At 50.4% G+C, this 21,543-nt stretch overlaps 1 protein-coding gene across 1 annotated transcript in view; it reads left to right on the top strand.

Moving 5' to 3' along the window:
* Window positions 1-21,136, top strand: part of EPGN (epithelial mitogen) — a 33,322-nt gene extending 12,186 nt beyond the window's left edge. The window contains 2 exon segments of the mRNA XM_075337253.1: window positions 2,121-2,276; window positions 21,061-21,136. Of these exon segments, the coding sequence (XP_075193368.1) occupies window positions 2,121-2,276; window positions 21,061-21,136 (232 nt within the window).
* The last annotated feature ends 407 nt before the right edge of the window (window positions 21,137-21,543 follow it).

Genomic DNA, 21,543 nt, shown 5'->3' with positions numbered 1-21,543 from the left:
CCCACAATGGTGTAGCCCACTCCAGTGCTCTATCGGAGAGCAAGGAGATGATAAACCCCACCTTCGACCTCTCTGTAGGAAACCGTGCAGCCAACAGCTCTAGATGGACTGAGCACTGGTTCACGAATCCCCTACATGCCTTGCTGTTCCCCGTAACCTTGTTGGGCAGCGAGAGGTGAGGGAGGGTTGGAGTAGGCTTGGTGACGGACACCATTGCAGCCGCTTGAGCCACCACATCATCCATATCAGCAGCAAGAGCAGACTTATCCAGAGACCTCACTCTGGCATCAAGCTGCAGCATGAACTGACGTAGCTGCTCCATCTCCGCCATGCCAGCCAGACCCTGGCGCAGTCTTACTGTTACGGGGGGACCGGAGATTAGGACCAGGGGGTATATATCCTAATCGCCAGTCGGGGCCCACCGTGCTCCAGATGACAAAGGAGCTGCTGGCACCTGAGGGTTAGGCGGAGACTATAGAGCTGGATGGCTCTGAGATAACCCAGGAACTCTGGGAACCGGTCACGTGTGTTGGGACACGTCAGACCGGACGACAACCCGATTAGCGTTTTGGTGCACCTAGCGCTACACCAACCACGTGTGCAGGAAACACGTCAGGCTGGGTGGTAACCCTGTAGCGTTGACCGGAAGACCGCCATGAAAGCGCCCTGTCGGCCATGTGTGTAGGACACGTCAGGCCGAGCGGTCCTCCGATTAGCGTTTCTGGCCACCTCTTGACTGGCCACGTGTGTGTAGGACACATCAGGCCAGATGGGTACACCAGTAGCGTTGACCGGGAAGCTGAGGAGGATAAGGAACACCCTGTTAACTCCACAGGAGTCCTGGGGTACGCTGTCCGTGTGCGTAGGGGGCACAACCGGACAGGTGGCGCAGCAGGTGCGTTGTCCGTGTGCGTAGGGGGCACAATCGGACAGGTGGCGCAGCAGGTGCGTTGTCCGTGTGTGTAGGGGGCACAATCGGACAGGTGGCGCAGCAGGTGCGTTGTCCGTGTGCGTAGGGAGCACAATCGGAAAGGAAGTACAGCAGCCGCAGCCCAGTTAACGCCACTGGGCTGCTATAGCAAGACTGGAACGGCAGGAGGGAAGCACGGCGCCTGACCCTGATGTGCCGAGCCACGAATCTTGGCGTGACAGGCACCGTTCGCCTAACCCTACCTACCGCTTCCCAACATAGGCTTATGCCGCAATGAGGCTCTAACATGGAGGTGTGCTCTGACTGAGCAAAAGTGAAGACTGCGCCCCTCCATGTTGTCTCCAGGCCCTTTTATAACCTGGGTCCACCTCAAACCCAGGGTGGAACCACCAAGGTCCAATAGCAGAGTGCCATGTCATCAGTGACGTCACATGCGACCTATCCAGAACCGCCACGTCATTGATGACCTCATGGCAGCCACGCCCCAAACACTTCACCAGTCATCGTCTGACGACCAATACTGAGGTGCCAGATCATAGGGGCGGGCCTCTGCGAGCCAGTCCGGAGTTGCCACGTCATCAGGACACCTGACACCCTCTGCCCTATCAGGACCTGCCACCTCACGGACATGCTCAGTGAGGTCCTTACCGGACCTAGCCTCTGATGCACTAAGTGCCTGAGAATGCTCAGTAGCCTGAGCCACAGGCTTAGAAAGCAGACTATCAGTTTGAGCATGCTCAGTAGCCTGAACTGAGGACTTAGTCTCAGACATAACACAAACAGGCTGAGCATGCTCACTATGCAAAACACTGGGCTTAAACTCTGGCTGGGGTAAATCGGCGCACGCATGCGCACTAGCCGCCTCTCCACACTTAGACGTGGTGGAAGGAACAGCCAACTGGACGACCCGAGGCACGGCCAAGAATGGCAGCCGGCGCCTGGGCACAACAGGAACCGCAGCAGGCTGCTTGCGGCTATGGCGGCGCCGGTTCGTAACACCCGGAAGCAGTGTTACAGCCGTGCCGCAGAGACTGGTAACTATGTCCTGCTTTAACCATTTTTCTTCCCCAGTCTTGGATAAGGTTTTTCCCTTATGCAAGTAAAGAGTAGGGATTCCTATTTAATGACTGCTTGTAAAATCTTGTCTTTTGTGCATCATATTCATTAATATGGTCCTTTTCATTTTTAGGTGCAATTCTGGATTCACAGGAGAAAGATGTGAACACATCATTTTGTCAGCAATACAGATAAAAGAAATGGAAGCAACACATATCGCCATTGGGATAGCAGTAGGGTTGTTGATAAGTGGAATAATTGTCATTATCTGGTTCTACACGGGAAAAAGGTATGTTTCAAGTCTCTCTGTTCTATTGCTTGCATTATACCATACTTATTTTGATTTGGTTCTCATTTTTTGAGTAAAGGCCCCGTCACACGCAGCGACGTATCTAACGATATATCGCCGGGGTCACGGATTCCGTGACGCACATTCGGCATTGTTAGCGACATCGTTGCGTGTGACAGCAAGGAACGACCATTAACGATGGAAAATACTCACCTTATCGTCCATCGTTGACACGTCGTTCCTTTTTAAAAAATTGTTGATTGTTGAGCACGCAGGTTGTTCGTCGTTCCCGAGGCAGCACACATCGCTACGTGTGACACCTCGGGAATGACGAACTACAGCTTACATCCGGCCGCCGGCAATGCGGAAGGAAGGAGTTGGGTGGGATGTTAAGTCCTGCTCATCTCCGCCCCTCCGCTTCTACTGGGTGGCCGCTTAGTGACGCCGCTGTGACGCCACATGAAGCGCCCGCTTAGAAAGGAGGCGGTTTGCCGGCAACAGCGACATCGCTAGGCAGGTAAGTATGTGTGACCGTTCTTAGCGATGTTGTGCGCCACGGGCAGCGATTTGCCCGTGACGCACAAACGACGGGGGCGGGTGCTTTCGCTAGCGATATCGCTGCATGTAACACCCCCTTTAGTTTATCAGATTGCGCAAAATTGACTAGAAAAATTCAAAATCCACGTTACTTTTATTAATATGGGTAAGAAAACTAATCATGCATTAACACTAGAAGTCCCAGAAATTTCGAGCACCCCCCTGAAGTCCCGAAAGAGGGTAAAATGACCCTTAAGGTACCGTCACACATAACGAGATCGCTAGCGAGCTCGCAGCTGAGGCACGATTTCCGTGACGCAGTAGCAATCCCGTTAGCGATCTTGTTATGTGTGACACCTACCAGCGATCAGGCCCCTGCTGTGAGATCTCTAGTCGTTGCAGAATGGTCCAGGCCATTTTCTTCAAAGGCGATGTCCTGCTGGGCAGGACACATCGCTGTGTTTGACACTGTGTGACAGGGTCACAGTGACTGCTGAGATCATTATTCAGGCCGCTACTGCGTCCTGTATTGTTCCTGCATCGCTGGTAAGATCCCTATCAGGTTGCATAGTTTTCGGGATCGCTGGTAAGTCGTTGTGTGTGACTGGGCCTTTAGTCCAAACTGAATAGAACTAACTAGAAACTAAATAGCGAAACTCAATGGAAAACAACCTCCTGTAGTGCGACAGTAATAGCCTTAATTACAGAACAAAAGACGGTGATTATAGGATGTTAGCTAAAATCCTTCAGGTCATTCGACCCGTCTCTGGGTTCCAAAGGTAGAAATGTTAAATGACCCCTCTCTGGGACTTCTAATGTTAAACCTCATTCTAAGTGAAGAGGAGATAAAGTGTAGTACTCAGCAGTGGACATTAAACAGTATATGAAGCAGCAATATTCCATTCCATACATTGCTAACATCCTGCTACAAAGAATTTGATCATTGACCCCTACATCCATGCAAGGCTTTCTGAATCAGTGAACCACTGTTAAGATCTAGTAACCTAATCACTTGGGACTATTTAAATTACAAAAAGGTCTTCAGTCTGGGCATTCACTTAAAGGGGTTATCTGAGTTAAAGATATTTTCCACTAGAGTGATATTGATGACCTATCCTTTGAATAGTATTGAATTGGTAGATATAAAGTGTCACAGATTAGAATACCATTCTGCTGTCACACTGTTTAGTGAATATTCAGATGAATTGAGGTTCCCAGGTCTAGCCATTAAAAAGTGGAACAGAGCTGTAATGTTCACCTCTGGCACATTCTTTACACTGTTGGATCTGCTAGAACCCGATTTGCGAGGGTGTTAGGTGTGGATACCCAGGGATCTGATATTAATCAGGACAAGCCAGGACGTCACAGGTACTGCAACAACACACCCTACACCCCGGTTAGGAACATCAAGGTCAGACACAAATCCTTGTTGCCTCCCTCCAGGGGCTGATGTCCACACCAGGTGGGGCGGAGCCAGGTGGTTGGCTCCACCCACCGAGGAGTTCACAGTCCTGGAGGCGGGAAAAGGAAGGCAGATCAGTTTGGAGTGTAGAGAGTGAGAGTCAGGGAAGTGGTAGTTGAGGAACTGACTGGCCGTGTCCGGGTACGTGGCCCGGGCACCTGACAGCAAGGTTGGCAGACGGTGGTGACCGTCTGCAGGAGAGGCCGATTGACACACAACCGTGAGGACCGGGGACGGGCGGTGGCCCGCCGGTACCGAACCGGGGAGCGAAGAGAAGTCAGCACCATCCGGCAAGGCCTATGGACCCTGACCAGGCTAGGAGTCGCCGTAAAACCGGTCAAATCCGTCAGCGACGGGAACCTCCGCGGTTTCCCAGCAGTAAAGACCCGACTGAAGGCAACTGTCCAAACCGTGAGGGAGATAAAGCTACCGCCAGAGCTAGAGCTCCCAGGGCCAGAGCCTGCGGGCAAAGGAAGGGCTCCCTTAGCCCGCTCCCCAGCGGTATGTTGGCTATCAGTGGGAAGCCATTGGGGCCGAGAACAGAACACCGGTGCACGGAGAGACAGTTACCGCCAACCTACCGGGAGTGACCGCCGCAGCCATCTGTGGGACTCGTCCATCCAGCCGTTTGTTTTACCAGAGACTCCGTGTGCATTACTGGCTGAGTGAGTACCACCGTGCCGTCTGCCCCGCGACCCTGCACCTGGCCCAGCCCCGCAACCCACCTTCCGACCTCCACCACCGGGCCCCGGGACCACCAAAACCCCCCTACCCACGGAGGGGAGAAAACATCTCAGCTGCTCCCTGTCAACGCTCCCAGGATCCCCGTACAGAGCAGTGGTGGTGTCCCAACTTCACCATAAACCGTGGGGGGCGTCACGGACAATATCCCTAAACCAAACCACCCCTTTCACTCATGGGTGAGGAGCGCCGCTCGAGTCCCCGGGATCCGGCCCGCCGCTCGAGCCACCGACCGAGCGAGCAGCAGCAGCCGGACCCGAGCAGTGGGTGAGCGCAGCGCCCTCCCCGCCCGCGACAGATGTCTGGTGCCACCTGATGACCTGTGTCAGCTGATGATCTGTGCCTGATGTCTGGTGACACCCTACGACCAGTGCCAGCTGATGACCCGTGCCTGACGTCCTGCGCCTGGTGTCTTGTACTTGATGTCCTTTGTCTGCTGGTGCCTACCCTGCCCGTTCCTCTTCAAGACTGTGCCCCTTGTGCTGCTCTGATTTGCTGTTCTCCCAGTCTTGCTGTCACTCTGCTCCACTCAGCTACCACAGTTCCTGTTGGTGCCCAGGGAGTGGCACCTGGCATTCCACCTCACGGTGGGTGCTTAGTCAAGCCCCTCCATCCAATGGGTAAGCCCGGGTTCCCCCTGTGGTCCAGTGAGTCCACTATATCCTCAGCTCGCCGCAGTACTAACATCCCCCGGCGGCAAGCATGTGACAGGCAGCTGCTGTGCATTTGTTTGCCCCAACATTTACAGCAATTTTGGAAAATTGCAACAAAAATGTTGGAGTTTTACTACAATTACGACAAAAAAAAGCACCATAGCTGAAAGGTTTGAATGCTGCCTTACCCACTGTTTTGTCAAATCATTTATAAAGTAGTCAACCCTAAGGATTCGTTCACATCTGGATAATGGTTTCTGTCATAAACAGAAACTACAATGCAGTGCCCCAGACATCCAATGACTGGTGTCACATAAACCAAATTGAGTAAGGAAAAGTTAATTCGAACATCTAAAAAACATCTGGACAATGGACATCATCTGTATTGTCATGCATATGCAATGTTAAAAAATCTATATGGAATTCATTTTTATACATCAGCAATTAAAAAAAATTACAGGACCAAATACAGTGTCCTATTGTAAATACAGAATGACAATATACAGTATTTGTAAGAATAAGATGCTTTACCGATGATCAGTATAGGATCCGATATGTTTGCGAATCCATACACTTGAATGGATGAGTCTTATTCAAAATATGGAGACGACTAGTGCATGCTGAAATTTTGTAACGCTGACAAAAGCACTCAAACCAAATATACGGTCATCTGCGCAAATCTGAATAATGAAATTCCTCTATTTAATGAAAACATAGAGCTTAATGGAAAGCTATTCTTCCTGTCAAAACGATAGAATCTACAAGCGAGTTTCCTATAAGACTAACAGAGCCTAAACAGGACTAAAGTGTTAAATCTGCTAACCCAAAGACTAAAGGCCACTTTACATGCTGCGATCCCGCTAGCGAGATCGCTAGCGAGGGTACCCGCCCCTGTCATTTGTGCGTCACGGGAAAATCGCTGCCTGTGGCGCACAGTATTGCTAGGCCCCGTCACACGTACTTACCTTCCCTGCGACATTGCTGGCGGGCGAACCACCTCCTTTCTAAGGGGCGGTTCGTTCGGCGTCATAGCGACGTCACTAAGCGGCCGCCCAATAGAAGCGGAGGGGCGGAGATGAGCGGGCTGAACATCCCACCCACCTTCTTCCTTCCTCATTGCGAGCGGACGCAGGGACGGTGATGTTCCTCGTTCCTGCCATGTCACACATAGCGATGTGTGCTGCTGCAGGAACGACGAATAACCTGCGTCCTGCAGCAGCAACGATAATCGGGAATAGAACAAGGCGTCAATGATCAACGATAAGGTAAGTAATTTTGATCGCTAACAGTCGTTCCTGCGTTTCACATTTAATGACGTCGCTAATGAGGCCGGATGTGCGTCACGAATTCCGTGACCCCAACTGTTACGAGGGGGACCCGGGGAAGCGTGCCAAGATGGGAAATGGACTGCTTCCGCCGGTCAAGGTCCACTGTGCGGTGTAAGGGACCGCCGCTATGGTGGGTGAAGAGTGAGCGGGTTGCTGCTAGCGATCGTCTGGAATGTCACAGACGATCTATGTACACCGATCTGCCCTAACCCGTGAGGGTTGTATGGCACAGATCTCACGGCTCGGTGTACCTGTTGCACGGGGAAGCACAGAGGTGCCCACGCACGTGTGCCAGTGGAAGTCACGAGAATATGGCACGAGGGTAGCACAGAGGTGCCCACGCACGTGTGCTTTCAATAACCAGGTGAGTCCAATGGAGACTTGAGGAGCTCACCTGGGACAGGAACACGGCCTGTTGACGGGGGTACTGCCGGAGCAGCAAGGCAGGAACACGGCCTGCAAACGAGGTACTGCCGGAGCAGCAAGGGCCAAGCCCATAAGAGACAGTAATGCCTGAGCAGTGGCGTGGCAGCACGCTGCCAGACATCCAAACATAGAAGGACGGTCGCGCGCCGCCATGATGGCAGGGGGAGCTTTTAAGGAGGTGCAGCTCCACCCGAGGGCGGGCGCGAGGCGGAGATGACGGACTTGACCCAATCAGGGTCCACGACGTCCCAGCCTGGCCAGTCAGGATTCACCACGTCACCAGCCTTGTCATCAAGCCGTGTGACGTCAGTGAGCGAATCAGGACCCACCACGCATTGCACATGCTCACCCTCCTGCCTCTGGGAAATAGAGGCGGGATCCTCGGTCTCACAATGTGCAGAGATAACGGGAATCTCACTGCTTCCCTGAGCAGTAAACCTCTGCACATTGCGCAGCCTTGCAGACCTTCGGGGCCGCTGAGCAGGAGAGTCTGCGGCAGGCCAGGAATGGGAGACCGCTTCACTCCTTGTAACAGGAGAACCACTAGGTGTCACCCTTCTGCTGCCTCTCTGAGAAGGTATCTCCTGCACACTGCGCAGTCTGGCAGACCTTCGGCGCTGCTGAGCAGGAGTGCTCGTGGCAGGCAAGGAATGGGAGACTGCCTCAGTCCTTGCCTCAGGAGAGCCACGAGATGTAACATTACCCCCCCGTCTAGGCCCCCCCCCCTGTCCGTGCTCGAAGGCCGCTATCAAACCCGGGGCGCGGATATGATCCTCCAACTCCCAGGATCTATGCTCCGGACCATGGCCGGCCCACTCCACGAGGTAGTACCTCTTGCCCTGTATGACTTTTGTCTCCACAAGTTTTGCCACCTCAGGGTCGTCGGACGGGGAGTCGGTTTGAGCCGGCAGGGACCCCGAGAATTTATTAAGTCGTACGGGTTTCAGGAGGGACACGTGAAAGGTGTTGGCTATAGCCCAGCGTGGAGGGAGCTGGATTCGATATGCCACTGGGTTTACCTGCTGTAGTACTTTAAACGGACCCAGATACCTAGGGGCGAATTTGGCTGCCTGTACCCGTAGGTTAACATTCTTAGAGGACAGCCATACTAGGTCACCAGGGGCGAAGGATGGTGCAGGGCGGCGGCGAACATCAGCCGTTGTCACCATCCGGTCTTTAGCCCTTTTAAGAGCCTCTTGGGTGTCATCCCAGATCTCCCGGGCCTTGGTCGCCCAATCCTCCACTCTAGTATCGGGTGACGTAATGGGCATCGGAACCGGGATTCTGGGATGTTGTCCGTTATTGAGTAGGAACGGAGTCTGGCCAGAGGATTCATGGACCGAATTGTTAATGGCAAATTCGGCCCAAGGAAGGAGGTTAGCCCAGTTGTCGTGGTGCGCGGATATAAAATGGCGGAGGTAAGTTACCAAGGTCTGATTAGTCCTCTCCACTAGTCCATTGGTCTCGGGATGGTATGCGGAGGAGATGTTCAGCTCTATCTGCAGGAGCTTACAGAGCTCTCTCCAGAAGCGAGACGCGAACTGGGGACCCCGGTCGCTCACCACCTTGTCAGGCATGCCATGCAACCTAAATACATGCCGAATGAACAAGGTGGCGAGAGCACGTGACGTCGGGAGTCGTGGGAGAGGCACCAAGTGGACCATTTTAGAGAAGTGGTCCGTGATGACCCATACGACCCTGTGCCCTGCTGACTTGGGCAGATCTCCCAGGAAGTCCATCCCTACCACTTCCCAGGGACGATCCGGCACTGGCAGTGGGTGAAGAAGACCTGCCGGTCTCTGCCGGGACGGCTTATTCCGAGCACACGACATACAGGCTCCCACATATTCCTGTATGTCCTGGGGTAGTCTCGGCCACCAATAATGCCTGGTCACCAGGTCTCTGGTCCTTTTGACCCCGAAGTGACCCCCGACCTTGGAGGCATGGGCCCACGATAGCACCTCGTTCCGTAGTTCAGGGGGAACGAGGGTTTTGCCAGGTGGCACCTGGTCCAAAGAAGTGGGAGTGACCATCCTCAAGCTGTCCGGGGGTAGTATAAGACAAGGCTCCTCCTCGTCCTCCTCCAACACAACCATACAACGTGACAAGGCATCGGCCCGTACGTTCTTCTCACCGGCCAGGTGGCGGATAATAAAGCGGAACCGGGAGAAGAATAAAGACCAACGGGCCTGCCTTGGGTTCAGGCGTTGTGCTGTCTGGAGGTATGTGAGGTTTTTGTGGTCAGAAAAAACCTCAAATGGATGCTTCGCACCCTCCAGGAGATGCCGCCATTCCTGGAATGCTAGTTTCATCGCCAGTAACTCCCTATCCCCTATGGAGTAGTTCCTCTCGGCCGGAGAAAAGGTCTTGGAGAAAAAGAAACACGGATGTTTCCTTCCTCGTTCGTTTTTCTGGTACAGGACTGCACCTGCACCGACCGAAGAGGCGTCTACCTCCACTAGGAAGGGTTTGGAGATGTCTGGACGATGAAGGATGGGAGCTCTGGAGAAGTGAGTTTTGAGAGTGTGAAATGCCTCTACCGTTTCCCGTGTCCATGCTTTGGGATTAGCGCCCTTGCGGGTAAGGGCAATGATGGGTGCTGCCACCGTCGAGAAGTTGGGAATGAACTGGCGATAATAATTGATAAACCCCAAGAATCGCTGGATCGCCTTCAGCGAGCGGGGCTCAGGCCAGTTCATCACTGTCTCCAACTTCCCCGGATCCATTGCTAACCCCTGACTGGACACTATGTACCCCAGGAACGGCAAGGATTCCTGTTCAAAAACGCACTTTTCCAGCTTAGCATATAACGAATGGGTGCGGAGCCTCTTAAGTACTCGGATGACATCCCTCCGATGGGTGGTAAGATCGGGGGAGAAGATAAGAATGTCATCCAGGTATGCAACCACGGAAAGATACAAATCCCGGAAAATGTCATTCACAAAGTCTTGAAATACGGCGGGGGCATTGCAGAGTCCGAAGGGCATTACTAGATACTCGTAGTGACTGTCCCTGGTGTTAAAGGCGGTCTTCCACTCATCGCCCTTTCGGACTCGCACTAGATTATACGCCCCGCGTAGATCCAGCTTTGTGAAGACCTTTGCCCTGCGGAATCGATCAAATAGCTCAGTAATGAGGGGCAAAGGGTATTTGTTCTTGATTGTGATTGCATTTAATCCCCTGTAATCGATACAGGGGCGCAGATCCCCTTCCTTCTTTTGCACAAAAAAGAACCCTGCACCAGCCGGTGAAATAGACTTGCGAATGAACCCCTTCGCCAGGCTGTCCTGAATATATTTGGACATAGCCTCCGTCTCTGGAGCAGAGAGTGGATACACTCTGCCCCTAGGGGGCTCGGAGCCAGGCTTCAGGTCTATTCGGCAATCATATGGCCGGTGGGGAGGAAGAGTATCTGCGGCCCTTTTGGAAAAGACATCCCTGTAGGCCTCATAAGGTGTCGGTAAACCCGGCCCCTCAGTATTCCCTGAGGACCCAACCGACCTAATGGTAGTGGGTGGTTCGGTAGTCACGAGGTGCTCTCTACAGGATCCTGCCCAGGATGAGATCTCCCCTGTAGCCCAGTTGAGTATAGGAGCATGCTGTCTCAACCAGGGAAGGCCCAGTAGGATCTCATCCGTCCCCCCTGGAAGCACCAGGAAGGACACCTGCTCATGGTGTCCCGGTGGTACATCCATCCTGAGAGGGATGGTGATCTGGGTGATAGGATCGAGTAGTATGGACCCGTCGACTACCCGGACCCTGAGTGGCTTGGGCAACAGAACCAGGGGAACTGAGTATCGGGTTGCCAGGGAGGTCGAGATGAAATTGCCTTCAGCGCCTGAGTCCAAGCAAGCCAGGGCAGAGAAGAGAGTAGTGCCGAACTGCAACTGGGCGCTGATAGTCAACCTAGAGGGAGAAGTAGCGTCTAGAGTCCCCCCTCTGATAGAAACTAGACGCTGTCTTTTCCCGACGGTTTGGGACATAGGGTAGCTATGTGTCCCCTCTGCCCACAGGAAAAGCAGATGACACAAGACCGAGAACCTGGGGCAGAGGAGACCACCTTGGACACCTCCATTGACTCCACGGAGTCGCCTACAGGACTGGCTGGGGGACCTGTCTGATGGAAGACGGGAGTCAGACGCTTTTTAGGCCGAGAAGACGTGGGTGCTGAAGAGACCTCGAGCCTTCGCTCCGCCTGGCGGATGTCTATGCGAGAGGCAACCTGAATCAAGGACTCTAAAGTGGCAGGCACCTCACGTGTGGCCAGTGCGTCTTTGACAAACCCTGCCAGGCCCTCCCAAAACACAGGGACAAGGACCTTATCCGGCCAGTCCAGCTCTGCGGCCAGTGTCCTAAACTGTACAGCAAAGTCCCCGACTGAAGCAGACCCTTGCCGAAGTCGTAGGAGGCGCAGCGCGGAATCGTGGGTGACTTGAGGCCCGAGGAACACCATTCTCATGGCCCCAAGATAAGCTGCTAAGTTATTCACCACACGATCTCCGCGCTCCCACAACGGCGTGGACCACTTCAGCGCTCTCCCTGTGAGCAGGGACTGGACGAAGGCTACCTTCGCCTTCTCGGTAGCGTAAAGAGTCGCGGACAGCTCTAAGTAGGTGGTAACCTGGTTTATAAAACCACGGCACTCAGAGCTGTTGCCGCTAAAGCGCTCTGGAAGCGCAAGGCGAGGAGACCTTCCGCCCAATAGCACAGCCTGGGTAGCCGCCTGGGTGGCAACTGTCGTCAGAGTAGTCTTATCGGAGGAAGACTGCTCCACTGCTGCCAATCGTGACTCCAACTGCTGCACATAACGCAGCAACTGCTGCTGCTCTTCAGCCATAGCCAGACCTTTGGCGCGACCGTAATGTTACGAGGGGGACCCGGGGAAGCGTGCCAAGATGGGAAATGGACTGCTTCCGCCGGTCAAGGTCCACTGTGCGGTGTAAGGGACCGCCGCTATGGTGGGTGAAGAGTGAGCGGGTTGCTGCTAGCGATCGTCTGGAATGTCACAGACGATCTATGTACACCGATCTGCCCTAACCCGTGAGGGTTGTATGGCACAGATCTCACGGCTCGGTGTACCTGTTGCACGGGGAAGCACAGAGGTGCCCACGCACGTGTGCCAGTGGAAGTCACGAGAATATGGCACGAGGGTAGCACAGAGGTGCCCACGCACGTGTGCTTTCAATAACCAGGTGAGTCCAATGGAGACTTGAGGAGCTCACCTGGGACAGGAACACGGCCTGTTGACGGGGGTACTGCCGGAGCAGCAAGGCAGGAACACGGCCTGCAAACGAGGTACTGCCGGAGCAGCAAGGGCCAAGCCCATAAGAGACAGTAATGCCTGAGCAGTGGCGTGGCAGCACGCTGCCAGACATCCAAACATAGAAGGACGGTCGCGCGCCGCCATGATGGCAGGGGGAGCTTTTAAGGAGGTGCAGCTCCACCCGAGGGCGGGCGCGAGGCGGAGATGACGGACTTGACCCAATCAGGGTCCACGACGTCCCAGCCTGGCCAGTCAGGATTCACCACGTCACCAGCCTTGTCATCAAGCCGTGTGACGTCAGTGAGCGAATCAGGACCCACCACGCATTGCACATGCTCACCCTCCTGCCTCTGGGAAATAGAGGCGGGATCCTCGGTCTCACAATGTGCAGAGATAACGGGAATCTCACTGCTTCCCTGAGCAGTAAACCTCTGCACATTGCGCAGCCTTGCAGACCTTCGGGGCCGCTGAGCAGGAGAGTCTGCGGCAGGCCAGGAATGGGAGACCGCTTCACTCCTTGTAACAGGAGAACCACTAGGTGTCACCCTTCTGCTGCCTCTCTGAGAAGGTATCTCCTGCACACTGCGCAGTCTGGCAGACCTTCGGCGCTGCTGAGCAGGAGTGCTCGTGGCAGGCAAGGAATGGGAGACTGCCTCAGTCCTTGCCTCAGGAGAGCCACGAGATGTAACACCCAACGACATCTCGTTAGCGATGTCGTTGCGTGTAAAGCGGCCTTTAGGCAACATTCACTCATCCGAGAGATATGTGTAACATGGTGCGAGGTGGTAGCCATGGGCAAGTTAGTGGTCTATTGCACACCAGCATGTTACATGAAAGTGGAGGTCCTGGCTGGGTGCATGTGTGGCACCCCTGAGGCTTCAGTCGCCACAGAGGTACTGCACCTCATCCAGAGGTGTGGTATTCCATCCTGGGTATGAAAGAGGTCATCCACCGGTTCACAAGAAACACAACACTCTCACCCAGGAACACCTCATCAGACATGGCAAGGGCATACTGTACCCGAAGTCAGACGGGGGGGTGGAGTCTTAGGAGTGGGAATGTACAGTAGTGGAGTATCAGTAGGAGTAGAGAGTCGAGATGGAGCAGTGTAGGAGTGAAGACCTGTGGCCTGGAGCTGGTGTAGCTGGGCGCTGGCACAAGAAAGAAGGGGTCCCAGGGACCATGGGAAGTGTGCCATACTCCCGTGGCCCTGTTCCACATACAGCAACCGAGTGGAGAGACTTGGTCGCAAATCGGGGACTGGTCCCTAGGCTAGAGGAGAAGAACCTACATACTCTGCTAGTAAAACCAGAGGCTGAGGTGCAAGCACCGAGGCCACATCTGCACACAATTTCGCAGGAAGGTGACCTCAAAGGGCCAAGAGATAGAGCTTCATGTCCCCCAAAAGGGTCTGCGGGCAATGGCTTAGGGCTCTGTGTGCGAGAGCGTAAGGCAGGAGGGAGAAGAAGTGCAAGAAAACGACCAGGGAAGGGATACATAAGAAAGGAGCACCGGACTCGACATCCGAACTATCCGGGATCGGCTGGAGCCCTTCACAGTGAAACCCAGCACTCCAAAGGCGGTCACTGGCTAGTCGTACTACCTTGGAACCTACTACAGTGAGTAAATATCTTTAGACTGCATGCCTGTGTCGCTCGGTTATTCACCTGCGCCTCCGGCCCTGCAACCCCTGCCATCACCGCCTACTACTACCCCCATCCGCCCTGGGGCCCAGCTCTACCTGTGGAGAGCTGTACCAACTAAGCTGCATCACCATCTGCCCCAGAGGCCCCCATCCCGCAGCGGCGGCACCTGACTTGCCGCATACCACAGGTGGCATCACAAATAAACTGTCATCTTTTGGACTAAGGTTATCCACAAGATAGGAAGAACATATGGGTGTGTCCTCCCCAGGGAACCAGTGATCTGCCTATTGGGATATGTTGAGGAGCTTGGGGTGGAAAATACTATGAAAATTGTCATTGCTAGGCTGCTGTATGCGGCAAGAAAGCTAATCGCCAGGTCCTGGATTAAAAAAGACCCCCCGACCAGGGGAGAGTACATTAAAAGGGTGAAATGTATTCTTCAGCTTGAACAGGGAGTGTATGAAAGAAGGGGGAATGTTAAAATGTTTGAGAAGCTCTGGTCTCCTTGGCTGCAATGCGGATAGGACGAGTGATGGACCAGTAAACTGATATGGGACGGGGATAGCCGTCTGAGACCTCTGATGTGTGTGTTTTGTTTTATTTGTGTTACTAGTTGTTCCTCCTGCACAACGGGATGGTTCTATACTACAGTTGAAGGGTATTATAAGTGTGTACTATATGGGATGTAGTATCGGGGAGAAGTGTTGCTGCCGGGGTGGGGGAGGGGGCGGGAGGGGGAGTTAAAGGGGTAATAGATGTGATAAATTTAATTTGGATGCCGATTTGTTATTCTGTTGTATGTACTCTGTTTTAATAAAAAAGTATCTGATTTAAAAAAAAAAAAAAAAAAAAAAACAAATAAACTGTCATCATCCACTTCCTATTCTTTAAACAACACCGTCCCAGGAGCGTCCTGGTAATGAGTTACCCCACGGCCCCGGCACGGGCGTGTCACATGGACTTGTTCTAGAGAGGTGATACGCCTAAGCAGGCCGCATGTTGACATTAACGCCAGCTTGCCAGGACAAGATGTTGTCCATCTCAGGGAGGGAAACCACCAGTTCTTTAAAAACAGTCTTTTACTAACCAGCCGTTTGATGATTATGTGTAACGCCTGGTCTGCGCCTATGCCTGGCTAGCTTGCTGAGGTTTCTCATGGAACTCTCCCAGCTCTGTTGCTGGTGGGTCTCCTCCTGGCTATAGGGAGACTCGGCCAGACTTGGCAGGAATTTGTATTCTGTGTCCTGCATGTCTTTTCTGGCCAATCCCCTGCCAGCACTCAGTATATCAGGCAGCCCCACCCTACACTTGATCTTTAGTTCTTGTTTGTTTTGCTTCAGGGTTCTGTCTATTTGGTCTGTCTGTTGAGTCTACTTTTTGACTCTGGTGTTGTGCTTGATCTAAAGTATGTCTTTGCCTATTCTTCTGAAGTCTCCTTTATGGCATTGATTTTTATGCAGTACATCAGCAAAAAATAAAATTTATAAGAACAAAAACATTTTCCTTTGTTAAAGCTTGCAATGTATTCATAAAAATCGAATTCTATACAGTTTATCCACATGGGATAAGATTTTAAGATTTCCTTTGTGCGCCCATAGACGTAAATAGATGAGTCTTATCCGAAATGCAGAAGAGAATGCATGATATGATCTTTTTTTTTTACATAGACATTTGGTCCATGTAAAAAACTGGTCATCTAACTGCCCAATTGAAAAACAGTAGTGCCTAGTTGATGTCAGTTTATTCCATAGACACAGATCCATTTTTAAAGGGAACCTGTCACCGGATGTCTATAATATTTACCTAATGGTCAGCGCAGACCAGATGGGTCGAATGGGTGTCTCTGTTCACCCTATCAGGGAGGGATGGGCAGATCAAAGTGCGCCTGCGCAGGACCTCACTGTCGGCCCTAGTCACAGCCGCAGAATGCAGAAAATATGGCCGCAACAGAGGTGACCGACCATGTTGCTTCAGCCACTTTAACTGAGTGTGCACTACACATGGTTAGTTTGCATGTAAAGCACTTCAGGCACATTGCATGCAAATTAGCCATATGGGGGCGCCAAGGACAGTGGGGCAGAGCAGGGCATGTCACCTGTGGCCCAGCGTGCAGCATCTTGATGAGGCCATCACACTTTGACCTCATAGCACCGTTGAGGGCAATGCGGAGACTTTTATGTTTTGATCAATAAAAGCCATGTTTATATATAAATAGCTGGATGTACACATTTTATACTATGCAGCTATTTTCCTCTCATGCTACAATTCATTTTTTTTGCATAGTTTTTGTTAGTACCCCTCCCTTTATTTATGGTTATTACACACTACTACTTTCTTAACAAAGTGTTATGGGGAGCAGTGTGTGGGATGTTAGACAGAAGGGCAGTGTGTGTATGGGAGGATATTATACAGAGGGGCAGTGTGTGGGGGGATATTATACAGAGTGGAAGTGTGTGGGGGGATATTATAGAGAGAGGCAGTATTTGGGGGATATTATACAGATGGGCAGAGTGTGTGGGGGGATATTATACAGAGGGGCAGTATGTGTGAGAGATATTATACAGAGGGGCAGAGTGTGTGTGGGGATATAATACAGAGGGTCAGTGTGTGGGGGGATATTATACAGAGGGGCAGTGTGGGTTGGGGAATATTATACATAGTGGCAGTGTAGGAAAAATATTATGGAGAGGGCCGTTTTCCACACAAGAAAAATAAACAAAACATACAGTATCTGTTTTATACTAATATATAGCAGATACAGTATATATAGAGGAATATACAAACAGAGAAACCTGATAGGTAAAGAAACAACCATTGTAATATTCCATATGAGAAGCCAATTAAAAGAGGAAGAACATATTGATGAGAAGAGCTGCATAGGCTGCCAGGTGCATAAGTATATAAGATATAAGTCCTATTTATTATATTTAGCCTGACCGGATGACAACTTCCGCATTTCTCCTTGATAACAGTCACGTAACATTTGCCCTTTATTTTTTCATACTTGTAATAACCACTATTTTAAAATTGCAAAAACAGCAACATACTCGTATGTAGAACTGCTCCAAGAGCTTGATAAGCCTCTAATCTTGAATTGGAGATAGTTTACTAGTTAGGCACTACATTAAAGTATTACACAAACCATCCTCTTAATTCCAGCTGCAACATTACAGGAAAGGTAATAAATAACACTACATTCTCATCCTCCATTAAATCTTCTACACATTTCTCTGAGGTCAGTAAGATAACATACCGTACTAACGACGACAGAATGTATCTGTCCAAGTAAAGGCTACGGGGAGATTTACAATAGTCTAATACATTATACATTGATCATAAAACAAATTATATCATTTCTTGAAAATGGGGGTTATTATTAGTACATCACATGATAGATTGCCCCTCTGTTCATGGCATAGCTTACAGAAAAAGACTTCACAAGTAGAGATGAGCCACCCCCCTAGAGATCGAGTTCGGTTTGGTTCGTCGAACGGTGCCCCGTTTGACGAACCGTTCGACAAACCATTCGACAAACCTCTCGAATCCCATTGAAAACAATGGGAGGCAATCACAAACACATAAAAACACATTATAAATGTACACATACAGTTAATAAACATTTCCATAACACTTACCTGTCCCCGCGATCCGTCCTGCACTCCTTCTCCTGCAGCTTTTCCATTGGATAATCACTGCGTCCTCCCGGTAACCTGCAGTGATGACAGGACCTATCGTGACGTCAAAATAGCATGTGACCAGTCACGTGTCTATTATCTCATTGGCTACAGACTGGTCACATGGCTTTGACGTCATGCTAGGTCCTGTCATTGCATCTCTCCGGCACACGGTGCACATTTGTGTATCGCCGTGTACCGGCGACATGCTCTGGCACACGGTCGACTCCCCGATCTGCTTCCCTGTTCCGTTATTGACCACCTGACACAGCCGGTCAATAACGGAGATCACCGTTGCCATAGCAACGCGCCTGTTAGCGGTGACGTCACCGCTAACAACACGCAGCGGCATTGGGAATCACGTGATCGGAGCACCGTTGCTATGGTAACCCATCTGTCAGCAGTGACGTTACCGCTAACAGCCAGCAGCACTGATCACTCACGGAGTGAAAAGCCTGCATGGGGAGCAGAAGCGTCTTTCTCCCATGCAGTGCTGCTAATGGAGCAGAGCTGCATGGGCTGAAGAAAAAATAAGACAGAAGACCATGAATCATGGAGGGATAACAGGGAGTAATAAACATGGAGTCTCTAAGTGTGTCTGTGTATTTATTTCTATTAAAGTATTTTTTCTCTGTGTGGTGTTTTTTTTAACCCTTTATTGGAGATTCTTAATGGCAGGGTCAAACTTGCCTGACATTAAGAATCTCTGACTTAATACTAGCTTTGTTTTACTAGCTAGTATTAACTCATTATTACCCAGCGAGCCACCGGCATCAGGGCAGCTGGAAGAGTTGGATACAGCGCCAGAAGATGGCGCTTCTATGAGAGCACCATTTTTCTGGGGCGGCTGCGAACTGCAATTCGCAGCAGAGGGGCCCAGAAAGCTCGGGCTAACCTGTGCTGTGGATCCAATCCCCAGCTGCCTAGTTGTACCCGGTTGGACACAAAAATGGGGCGAAACCCACGTCGGTTTTTTTTTTTAATTATTTCATGAAACTCATGAAATAATTAAAAAAAGGACTTCCCAATATTTTTAGTTCCCAGCCGTGTACAAATAGGCAGCTGGGGGTTAGGGGCAGCCCGTACCTGCCTGCTGTACCTGGCTAGCATACAAAAATATGGCGAAGCGCACGTCATTTTTTTTTGTAGCTTTTAGGCAGAAAAAAAAAATGTTTCCCTGGATTTTCCATTGCCAGTGAAGGTAACACCAAGTAGTGGGGGTTAGCAGCCAGAAGCTGCTTGGATTACCCTTAGCTAGCAATACAAAAAATGCAGCGGGAGCCCATATATATGTTTTTTAATTATTTATTTAAATAACTAAAAACAAAAAGGGCTTCCCTGTATTTTGATTGCTGGACATCACAGTGCTGTAAAAATAAATCTTTAAAAAAATGACGTAGCGCTCCAAGGTATTTTTGATTCTCAGCGCAGATAAAGCAGACAGCTACGGGTTGCCACCCCCATCTGCCTGGCGTTACCTTGGCTGGCAATCAAAATACAGGGAAGCCCATTAATTTTTTTTATTTAAAAAAATAGTTAAAAAAAATGACGTTGGGTCCCCTATTTTTGATAGCCAGCTAGGGTAAAGCAGACGGCTGTAGCCTGAAAACCACAGCTGGCAGCTTTACCGTGATTGGGGATCCAATGTGGAGGTCACCCCAGGCTCTTTTTTTATAATTATTTTATAAATATTAATAATTACAAAAAAAAAGTAGGGTCCCCCCCAAATTGGATCACCAGCCAAGGTAAAGCGGACAGCTGTGGTCTGGTATTCTCAGGGGGGGAAGGTCCATAGTTATTGGCCCTTCACAGCCTAAAAATAGCAGGCCGCAGGCGCCCCAGAAGTAGCGCATCCACTAGATGCACCAATCCTGGAACTTCATCCCAGCTCATCCCGTGCCCTGGTGCGGTGGCAAATGGGGTAATAAATGGGGTTGATACTAGCTGTAAGGTCACCTGACATCAAGCCCAGCAGTTTGTGATGACATGGCGTCTATCAGATACCCGACATCACAAACTGTCAGTACTAACAAAAAAAATAGACAAAAAAAATGTATTTGAAAAAACACTCCCCAAAACATTCCCTCTTTCACCAATTTATTGTAAGGAAAAAAAATAAGGGGGTCTCACGATGACTCTGGACCGTCTAGAATATGGGGGGACACGCTCAGGGAATGTATCCCCCATTTTCTAGGAGTGCAGACCCTCCATGTGAGGAGTGTGGGTGCAATGAATCTGCACCCAATCTCCCCGGGTCCACAGCAGCAGAGTCCATGTTGTAACTGTTGCTACCAAAGCTGCAATGCCCTGCTCATGAGGTAAGGGCATGCCTAATCAGGAGAACTATTGTACATTTCCAAATATTGGTATTTGCTGATATTATTGCTATTCCACCTACTATATATTGGGGATAGGATCTTGGAGATGGAATACCCCTTGAAGTCCAGTTATCCAGCTGAATGAATACTAAACAACAGAGCTCGCTATTGTATACATGTTTTCTTGTGGCATATAACAGACTCTCATGTTTGGTAGTCGTTCAGCAGGGCAACTATAAAATCAAATACCTCCATTTGGAAATGTAGTATAGCTCTACAGATAGAGACAGACAGACAGAGAAACACAGACAGACAGAGAGATAGACACAGACAGACAGACATGGATAGAGACAGAGCCACACATGGATAGAGACAGACACACAGACAGAGAGACAGAGAAAGAGACAGACAGACACACAGACAGAGACACACAGACAGAGAAAGACTGGGAGAGAAACACAGAGACAGTTACTATCCTGGGCAACGCCCGGGTACTACAGCTAGTAATAAATAATAATAATATTAATATTAATAATAATAATAATAATAATAATAATAAGGGCTTATTGGTAGTGGTCGCAGCTTATAGGGGACAAATCTGGTGACAGGTTAACTTTAATATACAAAAAGTTTTAGAGCATACTCAGTAAATACCAGTCTTCTGATTTATTTACTCCTGCTATAGTTAACTCTAAATGTAATTTTTTCACTAATGATAAGTCTATATTTCTTTCAGATGCAAAAAGTCAGTCCCAAATCATCTTAGATGTAACGCAGAGGAAACACTGTAACACGTCAACATTTTGGACTGATTTGCATTACAACAGAAAGGAAAACAAAAAGGAGCAAATAAAACAAGTAATGGAGAAACCTGCTATTCGTAAATATAATTTCACTACGCAGAACTCATAAACTGTTCATCAGATAATGCACGGAGAATTCTTAATCCAGAAACTGGAAAACTTTTTTGTTTCATCTCCCACTCAAGATCTGACAAAGGAAGTTTCAAAATGAAAATTTATCTTAACTGTTTCCCATCAAAGCGTTATATTTTCACGATCTAATAAGGTTTGGGTTGTGAATAGGCAACACAAGTTTTCCCAATGCAGTCGTTCAGCTCTCTCCCTGGCACAAGATTGGACATAGTAGCGGACAATGTGCAAGTGGGTGCAGGTGAGTTGAGGCCACTGTCAAAAGCTTAGGTGGCATCTAAGGAGTT

The sequence above is a fragment of the Anomaloglossus baeobatrachus genome, chromosome 1 (genome assembly GCF_048569485.1).
Source record: "Anomaloglossus baeobatrachus isolate aAnoBae1 chromosome 1, aAnoBae1.hap1, whole genome shotgun sequence".
Classification (NCBI taxonomy): domain Eukaryota; kingdom Metazoa; phylum Chordata; class Amphibia; order Anura; family Aromobatidae; genus Anomaloglossus; species Anomaloglossus baeobatrachus.
Note: the sequence above shows the minus strand (reverse complement) of the source record. Positions and strands in the feature narration are given on the sequence as shown.